At 40.7% G+C, this 19325-nt stretch overlaps 1 protein-coding gene across 1 annotated transcript; it reads right to left on the bottom strand.

Moving 5' to 3' along the window:
• Positions 1-1846: 1846 nt before the first annotated feature.
• Positions 1847-18979, bottom strand: PANK3 (pantothenate kinase 3). The gene is made up of 7 exons (XM_086470903.1): positions 18952-18979; positions 10889-11241; positions 8826-9079; positions 8001-8177; positions 6267-6390; positions 3036-3161; positions 1847-1939 (listed from the first exon to the last, which is right to left on the bottom strand). The coding sequence occupies exons 1-7, from the start codon at positions 18977-18979 to the stop codon at positions 1889-1891; spliced, it is 1113 nt and encodes a 370-aa protein (XP_086327029.1). The 3' UTR covers positions 1847-1888.
• Positions 18980-19325: the final 346 nt, after the last annotated feature.

Here is a 19325-nt window from a genome sequence, read left to right as displayed (position 1 = left end):
AACAGTATACAGCATTTATAAAGACATTCTATAAAAACCATATTCACTTATCCTCTGAAGTGCTCTGATCTAGCATTAGATCAGTTGAACTGTGAGTGTCATTTTTGTTTGCTTTTTTGCACCTAAAAATGAAACACCAAAGCAAGCACAATGTAGAAGTATGAGTACCAGGAAAAGCAACAGTAAATGGAACTGCATTTGCGATTGGCATTGGGCTTAATGAAATGGCTACTCTAAGTTACTGCACTCGTAAAGGACCACAGAATTATTTTTTTTTAAATAATATGATGTTAGTATGGGGCTTTGACTTTTAAGATAAGAAAGAGAAGACTGAAAATAGCACATAGAGGTTTCTAACACACTAGGTGGATGTGCCTGTGAATACAACACAGCCATGCTGTGGAATACTCAAGCAATCAGTTTTAAAAATACCTTAAACCCCAATATAAGAATGTGTTCTAGTCTGGTTGCTCCTCATGCACTTCTAGGAAATATTTAGCATTAAAATGATACCATAAAATTGGGTAGCTCTTCAGTCCATAAAGAGTCATATAGCTAGCGACTGTATAATATTCTTACAAGTTTAAGGTCTCATGCCCTGGCCTCAGGACTAAATTTATTACAATAATTACAACTGTAAATTTAAAAAATATACAGAAAACCCCAAATACCAGTTCCAGAGTACGGATTTTATCCCAAGGCCACAATTTGATGAATAGATCCATATTGCAAGTGCACTAAATATTGGTCCGTTTGGTGCTACAATACAAACTCTGATGCTGTCCTCAACTTTCAAAAACAAACTTCCAAATCCAAAAGCAAGCCAATAACCTTTCATTTTCAACATTAATTAGATTCTGATCAACTCATAACTTTAAGGAGAAATCACATTTTCAAAGTAGTAATGGGGCAGAAATTTTCCAAGCCTCCACAGAAGTAAGCCAAAGCAACAGAATTATGAGGTCCCATATTTAGTCTATTTTATAAGGATTTCTTCAATTCTGTCAGGCTTTGTGGTAGCTTTACAAATAACGATGAATGATGTCAGAATTTACAAGACATAAAAAAACCAAACCAAAACAAAAGGCATTTTGGAAGTCATGTCCTCAAAAAAACCCAACCCCAAGCCCTCAAACCTGCCTTTGTTAATCATCAAGTTGTTTTCCAAATCGACCAAAGACAGAGGGGATCTTCCCAAAACACCAGCTACATCTTCAAATAAATGAAGAGGGCAAGTTAATATCTTCACTAAACTTTCAAAACATCAGCTGCTTAATCTGCTGATTTGGCAGGTTTCTATTCTTCCCACTGAAAATTAAAGCATTAATATTAATTTCCATTACACATAAAAATAAAATAATTACTATTCTTACTGTGGGAAGCAATTGTTTACAGTTTCCTCATCTTGTAGATAGACCTTACTGGTTTTAAAGTTGTTTCTTGTAAGTACACATGGGAAATTGTGCTCATAATATAGTACAACTAATGAAAATAATTTTTAATTCATCCATTATATAAAAAACTGAGATGCCTAAAGCCTCAGGAGTAAACTTGCAATATTTTCACACCGAGCACTTAAAGGTTTGGCATTCCTTCTTCTGGAAGTTTGTTTGCAGAGGATGTATTGCATATTAAAATTTCAACACTGCCTACATGTATCAAATAACATAAATACCCCCAACCAGTTCACCTTTCAATGCCCGAGTGAAAACCCCCTCCTTACAATGGCAATATTCAGTAGCTAATCACTTTTCAAAAACAGTTACAGTAAATCTGCTATTTTCTTCTCTTCCCCCACCCCCACCCCCCCCCGATTGAGTTCCCATTGCCATAAACAAGTGTCGTTCAGGTGGAAAAAAAAGAGTTCAGTGTAGTGACATCTGGTATCTCAACTGAAATTTGGCAGCCCAAGAAGAGCACCAACAGCTCCAAAGTATCCCTGTTCAAAACAAAACAAAAAATATTTCAGGTTCAAGTAGGGGACTAAATTCTGCACTAATCACATTCCAATGACAACAAAGCAGCTGGTGGACCAATGCTACAGAAAGAACACCATACGCTTTATATATAACCTTTCATAATAGGTTTTTAAATCTTTGTGAAAACAAGCATTTTATTCTTCTTACCCAGTTTAACCTTAATTTCACCCCAAGCCTCCCCATACACTGCGGGACTTCTAAGACATCTATCAGTGATTCCTAAAGCACAGAAATCAGGTTTGGTTTGTTTTTCCTAGAGGAACTGCATATTTTGCTTGCCAAAGGATCTTCACTATCTGTAGCAACACTATTCCTAAGGATGACTACCGTCAGTCTCAGGATAAGCAATAAAGGAAAAAAAGTTGTGAGAATCAACTGAAGGGGAATAGATGTAATGCTGTAATATTTGCAGACCAACAAACTGAGGGAGGACAAAATCCACCAGCCCACTACCAAGAATCTACAAGTCTCCCAACTGTTGCACCTGTAATTAACACTGGTTGCCTGTATTTTAACCAAAACAGGTCAACTCTCAGCATTACCCACCGATCTAGATTGCAGAAGCTGCCCAAAAGCAGATCAGTTTCAGAGGATAAAAATCACTACAACAACTTTAAGGTCTATCTGAGGTGGTATGACAAGTAGTTCTTGTTAAAAGCAGTCTCTAACTTTCAGGATGTTGCCCAAGCTCAGTCGAGAACAATGTAAATACTTCAAAGGCCCAGGCTTTAGATCTCTCGGTAATCTTTTGAAAGACAATACTTGCTGCTGTTTCCACCCAAAGCCAAGGAAAGACTGCTGAACCTTAGTGCAGAGCCTAACGTTTTCTGGTCCCTCTCCAAAGACCTACAGCGTGAACTGAGATACCTCAAAGTGACTGAAGTCCTTGGCTGGCAGAGAAAGCTGTCCCCAGAGAAGCAATACAGTACAGCAAACCTCCTCTTACGTTCAAGGTTTACTGAGTACTTGGTGTCTCAGGATATCACACTTACGAGAGCTACTCAATACATGCGGTTTTGATTTATGGTAAACCAGTATGTACGGACAAATACATACCTCATGTTCCAGGAACAAGGCCTTCAGCTGGCCTTTTGACCAGTAATCCAGTGCATATGCAAGAAGCTTCATTGACAAAGTATTCACACGTAAAAAATTGCCAACAAACACAACTCTGTTTATTTTCTGAAAAGAAGAGGAAAAACAGCAAAGGATTAAGTCTTTTCACTGGTTAACACAGCTTTGAAAAATCAAGCTATGAAAGAACAGCCTGTCTCAAGCAAGGGAAAAAACCCAACAAAACCCAAACAACCCACAATTAAAACATGATTCCAAAACTTAAGATCCAGCATACTTGGGGAAAAGGAAAAACCATGCAACCCTCAAATACTGAAAGACTTAATTTACAGAGAAGTACCATTTGTGTTTCAAATTCAGTGACCATTTTCAGTAATTAAACTAAAGAAACAGCCCAACTAAAAGTGAAATTAAATGAAAAATACTTATATTTGGTAGAGAAGACTCAATGCCTTCATAGCCCTGTACAATGCTGCTTGATCCATATGCAACAAGGCAGCACTGTAAAGAAGCCGAAGACAGTAAGACATAGCAGATGTTCCTTTCATCTTCAGACCTCAATGTACCTCAGCATAACATTAGGTTAAGACTTAAATACTGGAAGCGAGCTGTGAATTTTAATCAAGTCAAATGAAAAAAAAAAGTGAAAAATTGTTTAATTTTCCCCATTCACTGAAATAAATCCAACATTAAGTGGAAGCATCATTAAACACTGCTTTAACATGACATCAAGAACCAAAGAAAATTTAATTGTGTTAGTGCTTAACAAGGAGCTTAAATAAGTGATTAATTACGTTAGATGAATATGTAAATTGTTACAAAAACTAGTATGACAATTCAACCTGTAGTCAAATGACTAACAAGCAACTGTTTTTTACCATGTTGATTAGTTCACAGTGAAGACAAAGTAAACACACTGTTAAGGCACCCAAACAAACTTCTGCTCTATAGCAGGAAGCTGAAATATTTACATCCATTCATGTTTATACATCAGTTCAAGACTTTAGCTTGTGTATACTGATTAGCTATTTCTTATGATTTGTAGTTCTGTGACATAGTTTGAATTTGACCCCAAAAATACTTGGAATAAAGCTAATCTGGGCAGTTTACAAGTTCTGATTTGTATTCATTTACCCCCATCCTTAAATATAAATTGCATACATTTGCCCCAGACTCAGACTATTGGTATGTACTTTCAACTTCACCCTCATTTTGTTACCAAGCTTTGTCATAAAGCAAAAAAGCCAAAATTAACTTAAGATCCACAAAATCAACTTTCTTCTCCAAGACAGACATGAGAAAGACAGAGAAGGAAACTGAGGGAGATCTTGGAATATTAAAACCAGAAAAATATATTAGCCTGGCTCCTAAGCAAAAGGAGGATTACTGCAGCTAACAAGGTTGTTGATATTTCTGCAACTATCACATCCATAGATTTTAAGCAGAGCTCTAAATTATCCTTAGCCTTCTCTGAGAAAGCTGTTACTAAACGTCACTTTATCCGAAGTTTGTTGATAATGAATGAGGAAATCCCTGGTGCTCAGACACCCGTATCTTCTATGCTTAAATTCAGTATTCTTCCATAGGTTCTTCACTGTCCATGCTCATCATATTGAAACTGAACACCTACTGGTTCTGTTTAGCAGCTTTGAGAAATAGAAGATGGCAGGAAACCATCTCTGTATCAACCAGTAAGAAGACAGGTGTCAAAACAATTTGAAGTCTCAAGAGTCAGTAAAAATTAAAAATAACGCTTAACTAAAAGCAAGGCTTTTACAAGCTTTAACTGGAGAATAATTTCAGCTTGAAGAAACTGCTGGGGGCCATCAGGTCCTATGCTCTGCTCAAAGCAGGTCTTTCAGCAACTTAAATGTTGGGAGTTGTTCAAGTCACGTGTTTTGAAACTCTCCAAGGACACAGAGTCCACAGTCTCTCTCCAAGTCCATATTCCACGGCTTAACCACTCTCATTGCAACAATCTTCTTTCCCTTATATCCATCAGAACTCCCTTTGTTACAAGTTGCATCTGTTGCTTCCCGTCCTTCCGCTGTGCACAGCTCTACCTAGCAGTGTCTTCCTTGTAACCCCTGCTAGATCGTGACAACCATTCCAGGCTTCAGCTGCTTCTTCAGGCTTAACCCACATCCCCTCAGTGTCTGCCCACACATTAGATGCTCCAGGGCAGGGCCCTGTCTTGGTAACCTGTTAGACTTGTTCTAGTTTGTCAGCGCTTCTCTTTCGGTGATGGTGGTGGTTGGGAAGGAAGGAGAAAGTATCACCTCCTCTGACCTGCTGGCTATGTCCTTGCTAACGCACCTCAGTGCTAGGTCAGTCTTCACCACCGCACACGTACACTGCCAACTCCTGTTCAGTTCAACTTGTCTGCCAGCACCCTCTCATCTGCGATGCTGCTCCCTAGCCGGTCTGAATCCCACCTTTTGCTTTTGCCATGAGGGTGCTATCTTGGAAGATCAACGAGCTATTCTGGGCTCCTTATGTCACTGGGACAGCCTCCCACAAGACCTTGCTTCCTAAAACCCCCAATATCAGAATCCCATTCTACTCAAGTCCATCTAGAGGCTCCGTTCTGCTCCTTGCCTTCTTCACTTTCCTTGGGATCTTAAACTCTACTGTTTCCAGGCTGTCACTGAAATCCCTGACCAGTTCTTCACTCATGAACAGCAGGTCCAGCACCATGCTTACCTAGCCAGCCTGTCAACATTGTCTCCAGCACACTGAGACGTATGAATTGCTTGTGATCTGTCATGTTACCCTTCTGACAGAGGTCAGGATAGTCTGTCATGAGAACCAGGACTTAAGAGGTCCTCCTGTATCCAATGCTGCACGTGTTTGTTTACAGAGACTTAAGTTGGGCCCATAATCATTGTTTTTGCAAGGGGACTTCAAGTCCATCACAACATCTTGTGCTCCTCTACTTATCTGCAGGCTTTGGGCTCTGTTCCCTAACAAAGTCAGTTTGAAGTGCTCCTCATCAGGTTACCCTCCCCACTGGCAAAGATATCCTTGTCCCACATCTCCAACGACAGTCACAATATTCTGAACCAATTCCTAGTTTTTTAATACTATTCTTCGTTTCATTTGAAAATGTACTAATAAAAGGTTTAAAATGATACACTGTTTTAGAAGTCATTTCATCTGGAACCAAATAACAGACCTATAGATCAATCATTTCCTTGTTAGAAGTTACCTCACCTCATTTACTGCACACATCCGGGCAATAGACCCAATGTTATTTGTGATGGTGACCAATATGGCTCTTGCAAGATCTTCTTTACTAACAGACTCTCTCTTCTCTTTGTAGATCATATTCCCAAAACTAGAACGGGAAAAATTTTCATTAAATACAAAGTGATTCGTGTGCATTTGAAGTAATTTCAGAATATAATTTTTATACTATAGCAGAACTTAAGCCTCATGTTTGTTCTTAAGGAGCTCCCTTTTCAACTCCGTATTAAATACAGCAATTTGACAACTGACACTGCAATGGGTGTGTTTATTCCTCCACAGGAAACAGTCAATCTTGTTACAATAACGACTCCCATCAAAATATTTTTGTTTAGATTGTTGACTTCCACGAAGCATCTACAGCAAAAAGTAGTCTTATTCTCAGGCAAGACTACTCTGCAAATCTAGTCACTGTAAATTAAGGCAATGCCTAATTCTGACTGGTGAATCCTCCAATTTCTCATGCTTGCTTCCTCAGTCACAGTATCTATCCAATCCTCTATTCTCAAAGTAGAAGTAAACCAGAGGTGAGTTGAATGGTTTTGTGATGGAACACAATCCTCTGAAACAGAAAATAAACAGGTGACAGGCTGCTATTGAGGTTGTATAAAGAAGAGTTCTAGATTAGAAGAGCATTTCCAATACTATACCCAGTAGATCATTTCTTACAAATTATGAAAAAGAATAAAAAAGAGTCCATAGCTATGCATAGTATTTTATGATTAAGGACCCTCTGACACATCTAACTCAGTTTGGAGAGCCAGAATCCTGATTAATCTAAAACTTAAATATTCATTAAAGACCCTAAGGGTCTTAAAAAGTAATTAAGAAGTAATACCTATATACAGGGAGAGTTAAGATCTATTGACTAGAAGTGTAAAGTTTGCACATATTAAAACCTCTCAGCATACACTCTCACAAGAGACTTGGACTCAGCTGGATGGAGAGAGAGAAGAATTAAGTTACTGTGAATTAATACCTCTTACTACTGAATAACAGCAAAGATTTAATGAACCCTCACGTACATACTAGTTTCACTCCCAAAGTTTACTTGTGTTACATTTCTTAAGGGTAGAGAAGCTGTAACATCACCAATAATCTTCCCCAACGGAAATAAAACTTGCAGCCATGACAAAATCCTCTGTCACTGGCAGTAAAATACATGCATTCTCATGGTGCAAACCTTATGTTCAACAACCTTCATAAGTCAGAAAAGTAGTTAAAACACCATGCTAGGTGCCTGTGCTGACAACCATGTACCAAAAAAAGCAGAGTCTTAAAAAAAATTATTGAAGAGATATCACTGTAAGAGCAATACAAACGCCATCTTCCACTCACCTTCCCTCTGGACAACAACCCTACTAATAGATTCTGGGAAGTCAAAAAGTAATTAGCTTTGGTTTTCCTCTGCATTTTGCTCTTGCCACTCCTGTGATCACCTCACTTTCTCTCTGACTCATGTAAAGCTGGCTATGACATACCACGTGAGGTTTCCTCAATACCTAGCTAGCAGGCACCTGCAGTTGCATTTGGCTTTAAAGCTTCAGGAAACCTGAGTATATAGGCTTTCAGGATTAAAAAAAGCAACCTGACTACAAAAAAAGTTTGCAAAAAGCAGTTTTCTCTGTATTCATAGTTTAAGTCTTGTTTCTGAAGCCCCCCAAACCAGCAAAAGAACCAACAAAAATATCTCTCACTTACCTGGATGCTACAGCCCATCCTGGCAAGCCAAATCTTTCATAGTCTCCTCCATAAATATCTCGAACCAGCTTGTCAGCGTGTGTGCTGTCTCCTTGGGATGCCATTTCCAGAGCTTCTTCAAAACTTTCACAGCCCGTCAACAAACTGCATAAACCAAGAAAGGTCCCTCCACCTAGACTAAGAAGAAAGAAAACTAGTTGCTTTCAAAGAGTATTTCTTCAAATCAAATACTCTTATGTCTGACTAACAAAACCAAATAAAGCTCTCCAACTTACATACCATGCTGTCTGCTTTCTTGCTCAAGGTTCGCTACACAAACAGCTGTCAATCAGTTTAACACTGACATAAGTCACTTACAAGAAGCTAACCATACAGTAAGAGTTAACAAATCATTATGAACTCTCAAAATGTAAGATGAAGACTGAATCAGAGACAAACTTCCTAAACACCCACATCATGCCACTGACTCCGATCCTTGATCATTTACTGTAAAACATGTGTGGACATTTTTATTCTTACGCAGCACGAGAAACACAGGTTCACTGGACACCTTATCAAAACTTAAGACAAAACCTACAAAACTCTCACGACAGAGCACTGCTAGTACTCATTGACTGATAAATAAGATACTAGCTACATCTCCTCAATAACAGCAACTATGGAAATTGGCTTCAATGAATGCAGCTGTAAGTTAGATAAAATACCTTTCCATAGTACAGAGTGAGGGAAGGGATAGGTGGGGGGAATCAGGGGAAGGAACCACTTTGAAAACAGAAGGCTCATTGCTCCATAGAGTAACAAACCCAACTTAGGTTTTTAAGTTACCTTGTTCCAGTTACTCTTTTATAGTTGTCTTTGGAATGGACTGATAAAATACTGACTCCTGAACCAATGTTAACAACCAGCAACGGGTATGGATCATCCAGGTTAAAAGGCATCTTTTGGCATCTCTCAGGATCTGAGGCATTTTCAAAATAATAGCACTCTGCCTGGCCATTGAAGCTGACAGAGTCTATATACAACAAGCCTTTGACAAGGCAGTCAAGCTCATCCAGTTTGTGCAGCTGGAGGTTTCCAATCTGTGTTAAAAAAAGAAAAAAATGCAGTGTCAACGTGTTCTAACATTGCTTAAACATGCTACAAATTTATAAGTATATTTGTACCGCCTAACTTTAAGAAGCTCTCTCAGGTGACTAACTCAGGAATTTCAATCCCATTATAAATCCCACAAAGAATTTGGAGGTAAATTCTGAAGACATCAATTAGCAAATTACTCTGACTACAAATCTAGATCTCAGACTTGAATCAAGAATAGAGAGGCAGTATAAATATCTGCTCTAGTAAGCCCAAAGATAACTTTTGAGATGTTCAGACATCAATCCATTGAAAAATTAGCAACATCTTTCACCAATCTAAGTAACAAAAAGGTCACCAAATACCCTACAGGCCCCATGGAGTGTTACCTTGCTGAAACTCACACATCTGCACATCTTTTCAAGGTTTGTGGGTTTCCTCCCCCATCTTAGAAGGCAAACAGTAATTTCTAAGATGTCAGCAGATAAAAACCTCAATGGCATCACACTACCTACCCTTGCAGCTAACACTCCAAGGATCATAAGAAAACCACAGGTCAGAAATTCTATGGGACTTCAGGCTCGTTACAGTTCTCCCTCAGTTTTGCACGTGACATTTGAGCTGCTGTTCTCTCATAAAGCAGAAAGACAATTTAACAGGTGCTGCGGATTCCAGAATGGCTGTTAATTTCACACCATACTTAATCAAATTTAACCCTGGGCTTCCACAAAAAGAGTGATGATGCTCTCTCCCTTACCGCAGCAGGGAGTTCCAACAGTTAAAGTGTCCAATTAGGCAGCTATTCAAAGAAAAAACACCCGCAAAGTCTATCTCCAAATCAGGTGAGCTCACATTTAGAAAGCAGCCTGTGTTAGATTCCGAAGTTGCACAATCAGACCATATTGCACAGTGCTGACATCAGTACCAGATCACAGCACTGCCAGTCCCCTCCTCTTCCCCCAGGTCCCTTCAGCTTTTCTTCCCGCGACACAAGTGTGAAGCTTCGCTGTTGAGCAGATCAGGGAACTGTTCTAACATAAAATATTTCTGTAGGGTCTTAGATAATGCATTAGTTCTGCTGTACGAATTATGACCCTACCCCACAAGCAGTTCTACCAGCTCAAAGCAAGACTGGCACAGGAATGGAAATACAAGCAGATTATTGCAACTCCTGTCTCTAGAAGTGCAAGAGGTCTGCAGCCACTTTAAAACCAGGACACGTGCACACTGGATACTGTGACAAGATTTTCAGTTAGGAACAACTATCTTCATATAGAAACTGCATCTAAACAAGCAATTAATTTTGATCGTCAAGTGAATAGTGAAAACACCTCAGGAAAATCCCAAACGGCTCCGCAGTTGAAAAAAGACTGTCTTTGAGATAAGTGTTTTTTTCACAGTCTAAACAATGCACTGGACTAAATTAATGAGGATAAGCCCACTCACAAACATTGAAAACCTATCATCAAAGACTGCTTAGGAAAGAAAATCCAAAGTGATTCAAGCACCTCAGCAGTTTAAGCACATTTCCCACCACAGAAAACACAGATTAGAAAACGCTTAATTTCCCCAAAAGTGTCCTGCATTTCACTGCATTAGAGAGTTTCTAATTAGCTGTTAGCATTAGATCTTCATGATTATGATGATGTCGTCAGAAAGCATAGATCTAGATTATCATAGTTAAGACTCAAAATCAAATTAATAATTAATAAACTTTGAGCATTCTGCAGTTTTTGAAAATATTGCTTAGTTTAACTCATCATCAGCAATGCTTTTAGCATCGCCTTCAGTAGGAGGAAAGATAGGCTACCTACTGTGCGAAAGTCTTCTTCAAACTTGTAAGCGCCACCGCCAGTGGCACACAGCACCGTATGTAGTGTTGAAAAGTTTTTATTTCTTCCCATTTGAATAAAAGTAGGCAAATCATGAGTTGGGAATCGAATAAAGTGCAAGTTTCCTCTTCGAGCAAAAATCGTCAAGTCTTTCAACTCAAGGTGGACATCTCGAATGCCAGTGGAACCATAGGCTACATTGGAAGTCAGATATTTGCGGATGCTTTTCAAGCTTTCAACTTCCTCCTGCTCCTCCTCTGCAGTGATATCAATAGGTTCAAAATATGCAAGTTTCACCAGAGTTCCCCCAATGTCCATGCCAAACCATGGAAAAGCTGTGAAGATATAAGAATGGATTGATCGATCAGGTTTGTTAAAGAGCAAAAGCAATACATGTAACTTAAGACTAAACCAACGCTATACTTTTCAAGAAGACAGACATTAGCAAAAATCCCCCCAGGAACAAAGAATCAGTAGTCATCTCCATTACATGGTCTTAAATATCCCTCTGGCTGCAGGTAAAAATGGAAAAATGAGCAACTCTGTTTACACATTTAAATGCCTGTCACACATGCTTAGAAAGCCCAACTAAGAACTCCTCAAACCATACCGTATCTTTTATAACAACTTCTAAACAAAATTCAACCACTTTTTCTTTTTTTTAGGACAAAGGATTAAAATAACCTTCACTTCTAAAATCGTAACAGCAATTTAAGATTGTGAAACTGAAGAAACAGGTCAGTTTTCATCTCTGCGACAAACCCCAAGAAGTTTCACATTTTTCTATTGAAATTTGTCAAGATTTCGCTGTTAAGTACATTGCTCAAGTTTCCTTCGCAAGGTGAAGAAGTTCTGACAAGCAACTGGGCCCACGTACTGTTAACTTACTCCTTATACCAGCAACTCAGAAGAAGATATCACACAAGGATTCCCGTGTATGTAAGCCACCCTTGATTGATTTACATACAGGTATAGCCAGGAAAAGTAAAGCCATTTTGTTTTCCAAACACAGAAGGGGATACACATACATCTATACAGCAAGCACACAATCAGTTGAACTGTAGCTGCAATTTTGGGACTGCAAGGACAGAAGACCTATCCACGCTTGAGCTACCTCTAAATAATAGAAATACACTGGTTCTACAGAGTTAGAACGTAATTGTATATGGACACAACATGGAAACCTTGTGAACTCTCCTCCTATTCCTGCAGCCTTCAAATGGGTTTGGTTCGGGTGGATCTTGGCTCAGGATCCACCCTATCTGGATGCAGGGGGAACACAGAAAACAGGAACCCATATGAAAACATCAGTTCCTCTTCCAACCGCTGAAAAAGTTATTTCATTCGCAGGGCTAAAATCAGGCCACAAAGAGATTCAGGACGGGGGACTACTCAGAAAATATACTATGGGGAGCACATCTGAGTTTCGTACAGGACTTCCCCTCCAGAGGGGAGTCAGGCTAATCATGGCAGTGGCTGAAGGTGACACACCGACTTTAAGTCATGCCATACCCGCAAGGCACCTGCATGCTACTTTACACCACATATATGAGCACTTTGTGGCATGTTCGAAGCACTCTTACATATGGGAACTGATAGATGCTGGTGCATCTGTAGCTAGCACAGTCTCTCAAATCCATGAAAAATTTATTTCTGAGGCAGTCCTGTATTTGAAAGCTATCTTGGAACAAGACAAAAATAGCATGGCACGTACCTTGGGCTGAGAATATATAAATGATTCTATAAAAAGTATTTTCATCCTCATATCTGTGGATCATGCTGCTTTGACAGATTTGGGAGCAGAACGACAGCAGCACAATCTTTTGACAAAAATATCCCCAGATATCAGCTTGATCCTTACAGCAGTCATAGGTAAAGAAACGTGCCTGGATGAGACCAATACCAACTGCACAGCCTTTGTTACAAGCTTATAGCTCTGCAGACACCAGGTTTGAGGACTTGTGCAACTGTAATCACGATTCCACAGCTTCAATTCATAAGGGAACTCAATGCACCTGCATTAAAACTGGACTTTTTCTGCAGCTCTATGGGGATTTGGTCATTAAAAGATTTTTATCAGTTCTTCCTCTTTACAACTGCGCTTATTCCCAGGCAGACTCTACAAGAAGTGATGCACAGCTCAGAAGCATTCCTTGCTGAGAATTTAACTGCTATTCACAGAACAAATCCAGCCCTGTTTTTTCCAAGTTCAGCTCCTCTCTGTAGAGGTCAGCTGCAATTGGAAAAAAGAAAAGCAAGAATTGAGCTTTTTTACTCAATAAGCCCAATTGCTTTGGATAGACTACATAAAACCGCTTCAAAAACATGCATTCTGCTTTTAGGAAGTCAAGCCAGGCTCGATTTAAGAATACATACAATACATATTTTTACTATCTGAGCAGATACAAATACACAAAGGAGGACACAAGCTGGGAAGTTAAAATGCATACGGTTTAATGTGATACTTCACACCAAACTGAACCATCTCCAACAGGACAGCAAAAGGAATATCACAATATCCAACCTCTTTAATTCCGAATTTTCTTTCGCTCCCCAGCTCTGCCAGGAGCCACTGTGGTCCCTACATCGACACAGCAACCAGGAACCTTTCCTATAAAGCAACAGATTGTTCTGTACATACCGTGAAGACAGCTTTGACAGGAACCTGCTCAAAGTTAAAATCATAATGATGTTTAAGAGGATTCCCTAGAACTGCTTCCTGCAATGTAGAAAAGCCCTTCCCACATGGGAGGAGTGCTGTCACAAGGTGCTGTGGTCAAGTAATGATGTAGCAGTTCTGCCCGGTAAGAAAACCCATGCTGATAACTGTTGGTTGTTTTTTAAATTATTCTTTAAAGCCACATAGGGAGGCCTCATTCTCTTCTGTTTGCACTTCTCAAGTTCTTGGCATACATAGTTTCTGGCAGCAATCTTAAGGTTACTTATATCTTATCATACAAGGTCTTTATATGCCAAAAGAAAATAATTACAGTAAAAAGTCTCTCTCATGCCAATACAAGCACAAAGGTTGAAATGTTCTCTACGGGTTCTGCTTGAGCAGAGCAGAGGACCTTTGAAGTTCTCCACCCAGACCACATACTAGTATTTTGACTTTGTACACCCGTTTTGCATCCAAAGCTGAGGGACTACACACTCAAAAGACTTAACTCCTTCCCCCTTATTCAGACAAGCATAAGATTCCTCAGTTTAACACTCTATTTGCATGCAGCTTTTAAAGACTGAGAAACAGATTACTGGTAAACTCTTTCCTATGAATGTAATGACAATGAATGTAATGACACACTCCAAACACAAACACCTTTAAAATACTTCCTTCTCACTGTAAGATAAAATAACAGCCTGGGTCAACTCTGCATTAAGTTAACAAGAACTAACCTTCGAAGAAGAGCAGCTAAATACAAATTGAAGCAGGGAGCTTTGTACCATAAAAAAAAAAAAAACCACTTCACAGCTGTCGCTGACAGCAGAGAACAGGCTACCAGATTTTGTGTCATCAGTGTAAGAAAGCTAAGGTATTAAGACACAGACTTGCACTTCAAGTACAAACACGGCTTGGGGAACAACTGCCAAAGCATGCTGCAGTTCATGATTCTATATCGTCTTAAAATACAAGAAAGGAAAATGGATCATGAAATCACACAAGAACTTAAGTTTACTTCTGCCAGCACTGCAACAGTTCTTTATGAAAGCATGCAGCATTATCAGTTTTGATGCACAAAACTTATCTTCTAATTCGGCTCAGTATGTAGCCTTTGTTATCAAAGCTAACCTTGATCCTGTTCTTATCTGATTACTAACAAGACAAACAAGTTAACTCTGTAAGTTACACTGAACTACTACACAGTTAGTGTTTATAAACACAGCAACTTAAACTAAACTTATCTTGCAGTTTCTCCAAATGCATTTTCCTCTATGTATGTGCATACACTCTTACGCTTCCAGTATTTCCCTAAAACACTTGTGTACAGCAGAGTAAAAATTAACAGTTAAACTCTTCACACCTAAATCAGCTAGCAGTCTAAGGTAGCTACATGTCCAATGGGACAAGTTAAGAGAAAACACATCAAAGGTTGTTGAACTGTTAATCAAGTGGGATTAACCTGACGGCTAGGCAGCAAAGTGCCTTTGCTGTACCCGTGTTACACAGATGTGTGCCTATGAGCCTCTACAGAGCAAAACTGCCCAACAGGTGTCCTTAGCCCTTGAGACACCCGAGAGTTTCTCTGCTTAACTAGTTTCAAATATCCCAAGTCCAGCTCAAAACAGATTTGGGCTGGACAGAATTAACAACTGAATTAAATGTATCTGACATGCACTGTCACATCCTCCCATTTCCCTCATGGGAAAACTTCTCCATCCAATTCTATAAAGTCACCACACTTTCATATTCAGTCACCTCTAATCAGACTGCAGAATGGCCATATTTACCACTGGGAGGACAGGTGGTAATCGCAATTACTATAACTGCTCTTCATTAGGTTTATCACATCTACAAGTAGATACCACGTAAAGCTAATAAAAGACAAAACATCGCTGCTTTCATCTTCTCCCTCCTTGCTCATTCTATTAATTTTGTTGACATTTCAGTAGCAGTCTCTTTGGGGATAGATGTTTTTATTATAGTGAGATGCTGCATGCTGAGGAATAATCTAACACTTACAGATGAAAACACAGTATAAAATGTGCCTGGCAGTATTAACCCATTATTAGAAATATATTTTTCAACTGCAGTGAAATGAGAAGCTGTAACATCTGCTATGGGTTAATAACCAGCTTTCAAGGACTAATAAGAAAATGCTAGGATACCACAAGACTAAGCAGCAAGTGCTAGAACAGAAAAATCAATTTAAAAGAGATTCTCCAGCAACCTAAACAGATTTTTCACCAATTTTACTACACAAATCCTGCATGGCATCACTGCGTCCACAATGACTACATGTGTCTGTAGAACCACATTAGAGAAATAAACTTAAGATTTCTGTCTTGTCTTTATATTGATACAGCATTTTTCCAAATCTCTACTATGTACTTTCAAACATTTATGTGTCTCAATTCACCATAAGGGAAACGCAGGCTTTTGTTCTCAAACTATTTTTAATAAACAATTAAAAGAAACAAACTGTAAAAAGCAACACACGCTGCGTACTAAATATCAGAAGTCTTTGCCTTTCCTTCAGCAGCCCATTACACTCCAGAGCCAATACGAAGGACTCCCCGTGCCCTGAAGAGCACAGCGTGCTGGCACCTCCCTCCTCTTGGGTGCCTCACCTTCCCCTGCCAACACAAAGAGCTCTCTCGGAACGAGTGGCTCCTCTCTTCTCTTCAGACAGATCTCACGCAGTGAGACTCTTTGCTCTCGCATGTATCATCTCCACCCCCAAATAACCTTTGGAAGTTTCTCTTATGAGAGCCAGCCACTCTTCCCCATAGGCATTTCCTCAGAAGAGCTATCACACAGCTGCTGGTTGGAAGGGTCCTGTGGAGGCCATCTAGTCCAACCTCTCAGTCACACTAGCAGGAAAATTGCCAACACTAGATGAGGTCAACAATGGCTTTGTCCAGCCAAGACTTGAAGACCTCTGAAGTTTTTCCAAGAACCCTCCAAGGGTGGAGACTCCACAACTCTCCAGCTTCCACTGCTGCACTAACTACTCGGTACAAGGTTTTCCCAATCTGAATTTCTGTTATCCTCCTTTAAAATGCCTATCACCTCCCATCACCTGCAACAGAAATTTAAATGGACCTTCTTTACTGGGCAATCTTAGAAGCCAGGCTACATATACTCAGCTGCATTTCTTTTCACAACAACAAAGTAGCAACACCACTAGCCTGGTGAACATCTGAAAGGGAGGATTGCACCAGCATGCCTAGGCACTGTATCCACACCAGAAAACCTAAACTTGCCAGGTGTCTCCGTTTCACCCTCACCTCTCACGACAGACGTGGCATTTGGTCAGTGCCATCATTCTTTCTTTCACGATGCTACACACCACAGAGAAAAGGGAAGGTAAGGTAAAGCAATCTTCTCAATTCCACTTTGCAGGCTCTTACAACAGACTAATGACCTTTTGTTAAATAATGACTAATCATTTTTCCCCTGCATCAAATCTAGCTCCAGCACAGATGATTAAATACTCACTTCGCCTAAGAAACACATATCCACTGAGCAATTGTATTGAAAAATGTCTCCAACTGTCTTAACCAAATAATTTGTAACTAGACAGTTCAAAAGTGGTGTTCTGAACCCAACTCTGCTTTCAGGTCAATGTGAGATACAAGCCAAATCGACAGCAGTATCTGGGCACCAAAGCCCCTGAACATCAATGGACTTTTTTCCATCTTCAGTGCTTTTGTGCTCCTCCTCAAACATTCAGCTGCTCTCTCACTTCAGTCAGGGTGATTAACCAGGAGCAGACATCTGCAGAATGAGTCTAAAGTTCATTGCCTATGAAACTAAGGGCTATTATCTTTAAAAAAGCCACTGGCTTCAAAATATGTTAAAGAGTCACGGTGAAAAAAAAACAACATAGTTTGACACTGTATTCTTCCCCTCCACTGCTTACGCAGTTCGAATTGTTTCTAATTCCCATCATAAAACCAACATCAAAGTTCAGGTTCAAGAACTGGAAGAATGCAACTACAAATTTAGCATATTTAAGCAGTTAAAACTTCTTGATAACATTTGGCACTGTTATTTAAACATGAGGTTTAAATCCGCCACTACAGAAACCAAGTTTTGAGGCCCAGCAGAGGCACTCCTGAAATTAGCATGCTTCTGCAGGAGAAGCAGCCCTACCCTCACCATTTTAAATGGTCAAACCACTATAACATTTTACTGCTTCAGACTCTTGACATCATTCCTTAGATATTATATCAGGGCAAAAAATGCTGTCCGAACTGTACTCTTCATAAACATGATTACAGTCAATTCAGCAATTTCCACACACTGGCACTAATAATAGGTGATGGCTAATTGTGTGCTACAAGATGCATATTTAGCATTTCCTTAACACACCACAAGAAACAAAGTATTTCCACAGACAAACTCAACGCCACGTTTAGAGCTACACTAGTATTTCCTGTGTTAAATACACATTTGTTGATTTTCTTCTTACTGGGCTGATCAAACAATATATTTAAAACATACACTTTCAATATAACTCTCTTAATTGTATGCTGCTCGTTAGACATGTCATATGACTGAGAGTAACTGTAGGCCCAGCTCTTTAGGACTAGCCATGTTTTCCATACAGTAACACACCCTGAAAGTAAGTCTTTAAGTAAAATGAAGAAATGAAAAAAGAAAAAAGAGCCTAGCTCAGGGCAGTCCTACTTGCACCCCTGTCAGCTCTGGCACACCCGTGTGACAGGTGTGTTGACCTGTGCAGCTGTGTATCTGTTACACTGGGAAAGCACTGCTGGTATCTAGACTAACTTTATTCAATCCAACGCTCTCTTCCCACCAAAAAAAAGTACTGGCAGCCTTAGACACTTTGTTTGCATTCACCTGAGGCTAAGCCATGGTTGTGCCCTCCAAAACAAACTTCGTATTCCAAAATAATAACTAGTAGGAAATGTTATTACAGCTGGGCTTATTAAAGGGGAGCATTCAGCGTATTTTAATGAAAGACTTGTACCCAAATATTAACAAATAACGTCTCTAAAAAAATCAGAAGTTGATTAGCACTTGAAAATCAAAACTGTAGCAACTGCAGCCACCTGCGCAGGTGTTCGGTACACGGATTAAGTACCACCTTCCTTAACAGCTGCACCCACCCCAAAAAAAACCCGATTATATTACTTTCTGTTCAAAAAGAAACCCCTCCAACGCAAACATAGGTCTGTACGATCACCGGAACCCTGAAACCCCACTTAAAGGGGACGCACAGGAGCGAGAGGAGGCTCGGCAGGCAGCCCCCAAATTCACGGACCGGAGCAAACCCCGCGCCCCGGCTCGGCGCTTCCGAACGCCGCCTCCCCCCGGCCGGCGCGGCGGAGCGCGCTGCGGCAGCCCGCGGCCTTACACGGCTTCTTGGCGTCCTTGATCTTCATGGTGCGGCGGCGGCGGCAGCGGCGGCCCGGTTCGCCTGCCGGCTGGGGCGGGCGGGACGCGGCGCGGCTCTCGGGGTGGGTCTCCTGCCCCTCGCCTGATGGGGCGGGAAGCGGCGGCAGCTCCTCGGGGCCGGCCCTCGGTCTCCTGATCCGCGGCCGGTGGGCGGCGGGCGCCCGCCTCCTCGGGAGCGGCGCTGGCAGCGCCCACCGCTACGCCCGCGGCCCGGGCAGGTGCTCGTCCAGCGGCGGCATCGGCTTTCGGGCTGGGGCGGGGAGACGGGGCGGGAGGCGGCGCGGAGCGGCCCTCACGCCCGGCCCAGCGCGGCGGCTGCGTCCCGCTGCCAGA

Source organism: Leptosomus discolor, chromosome 10 (assembly GCF_034619465.1).
Source record: "Leptosomus discolor isolate bLepDis1 chromosome 10, bLepDis1.hap2, whole genome shotgun sequence".
NCBI lineage: Eukaryota > Metazoa > Chordata > Aves > Leptosomiformes > Leptosomidae > Leptosomus > Leptosomus discolor.
This window is presented reverse-complemented; position numbering and strand designations above follow the sequence as displayed.

What these genes read in the sequence shown, in the direction of transcription:
- PANK3 (XM_086470903.1), bottom strand. Translation starts at nt 18,979, where the DNA reads ATGAAGATCAAGGACGCCAAGAAGCCGT. An exon ending in AAAAGAGTAACTGGAACAAG is followed by an intron (nt 8,178 to 8,825) that starts GTAACTTAAAAA and finishes CTTTCTTCTTAG; the next exon opens with TCTAGGTGGAGGGACCTTTC. An exon ending in CCTTGTTCCTGGAACATGAG is followed by an intron (nt 1,940 to 3,035) that starts GTATGTATTTGT and finishes TGTTTTGAACAG; the next exon opens with GGATACTTTGGAGCTGTTGG.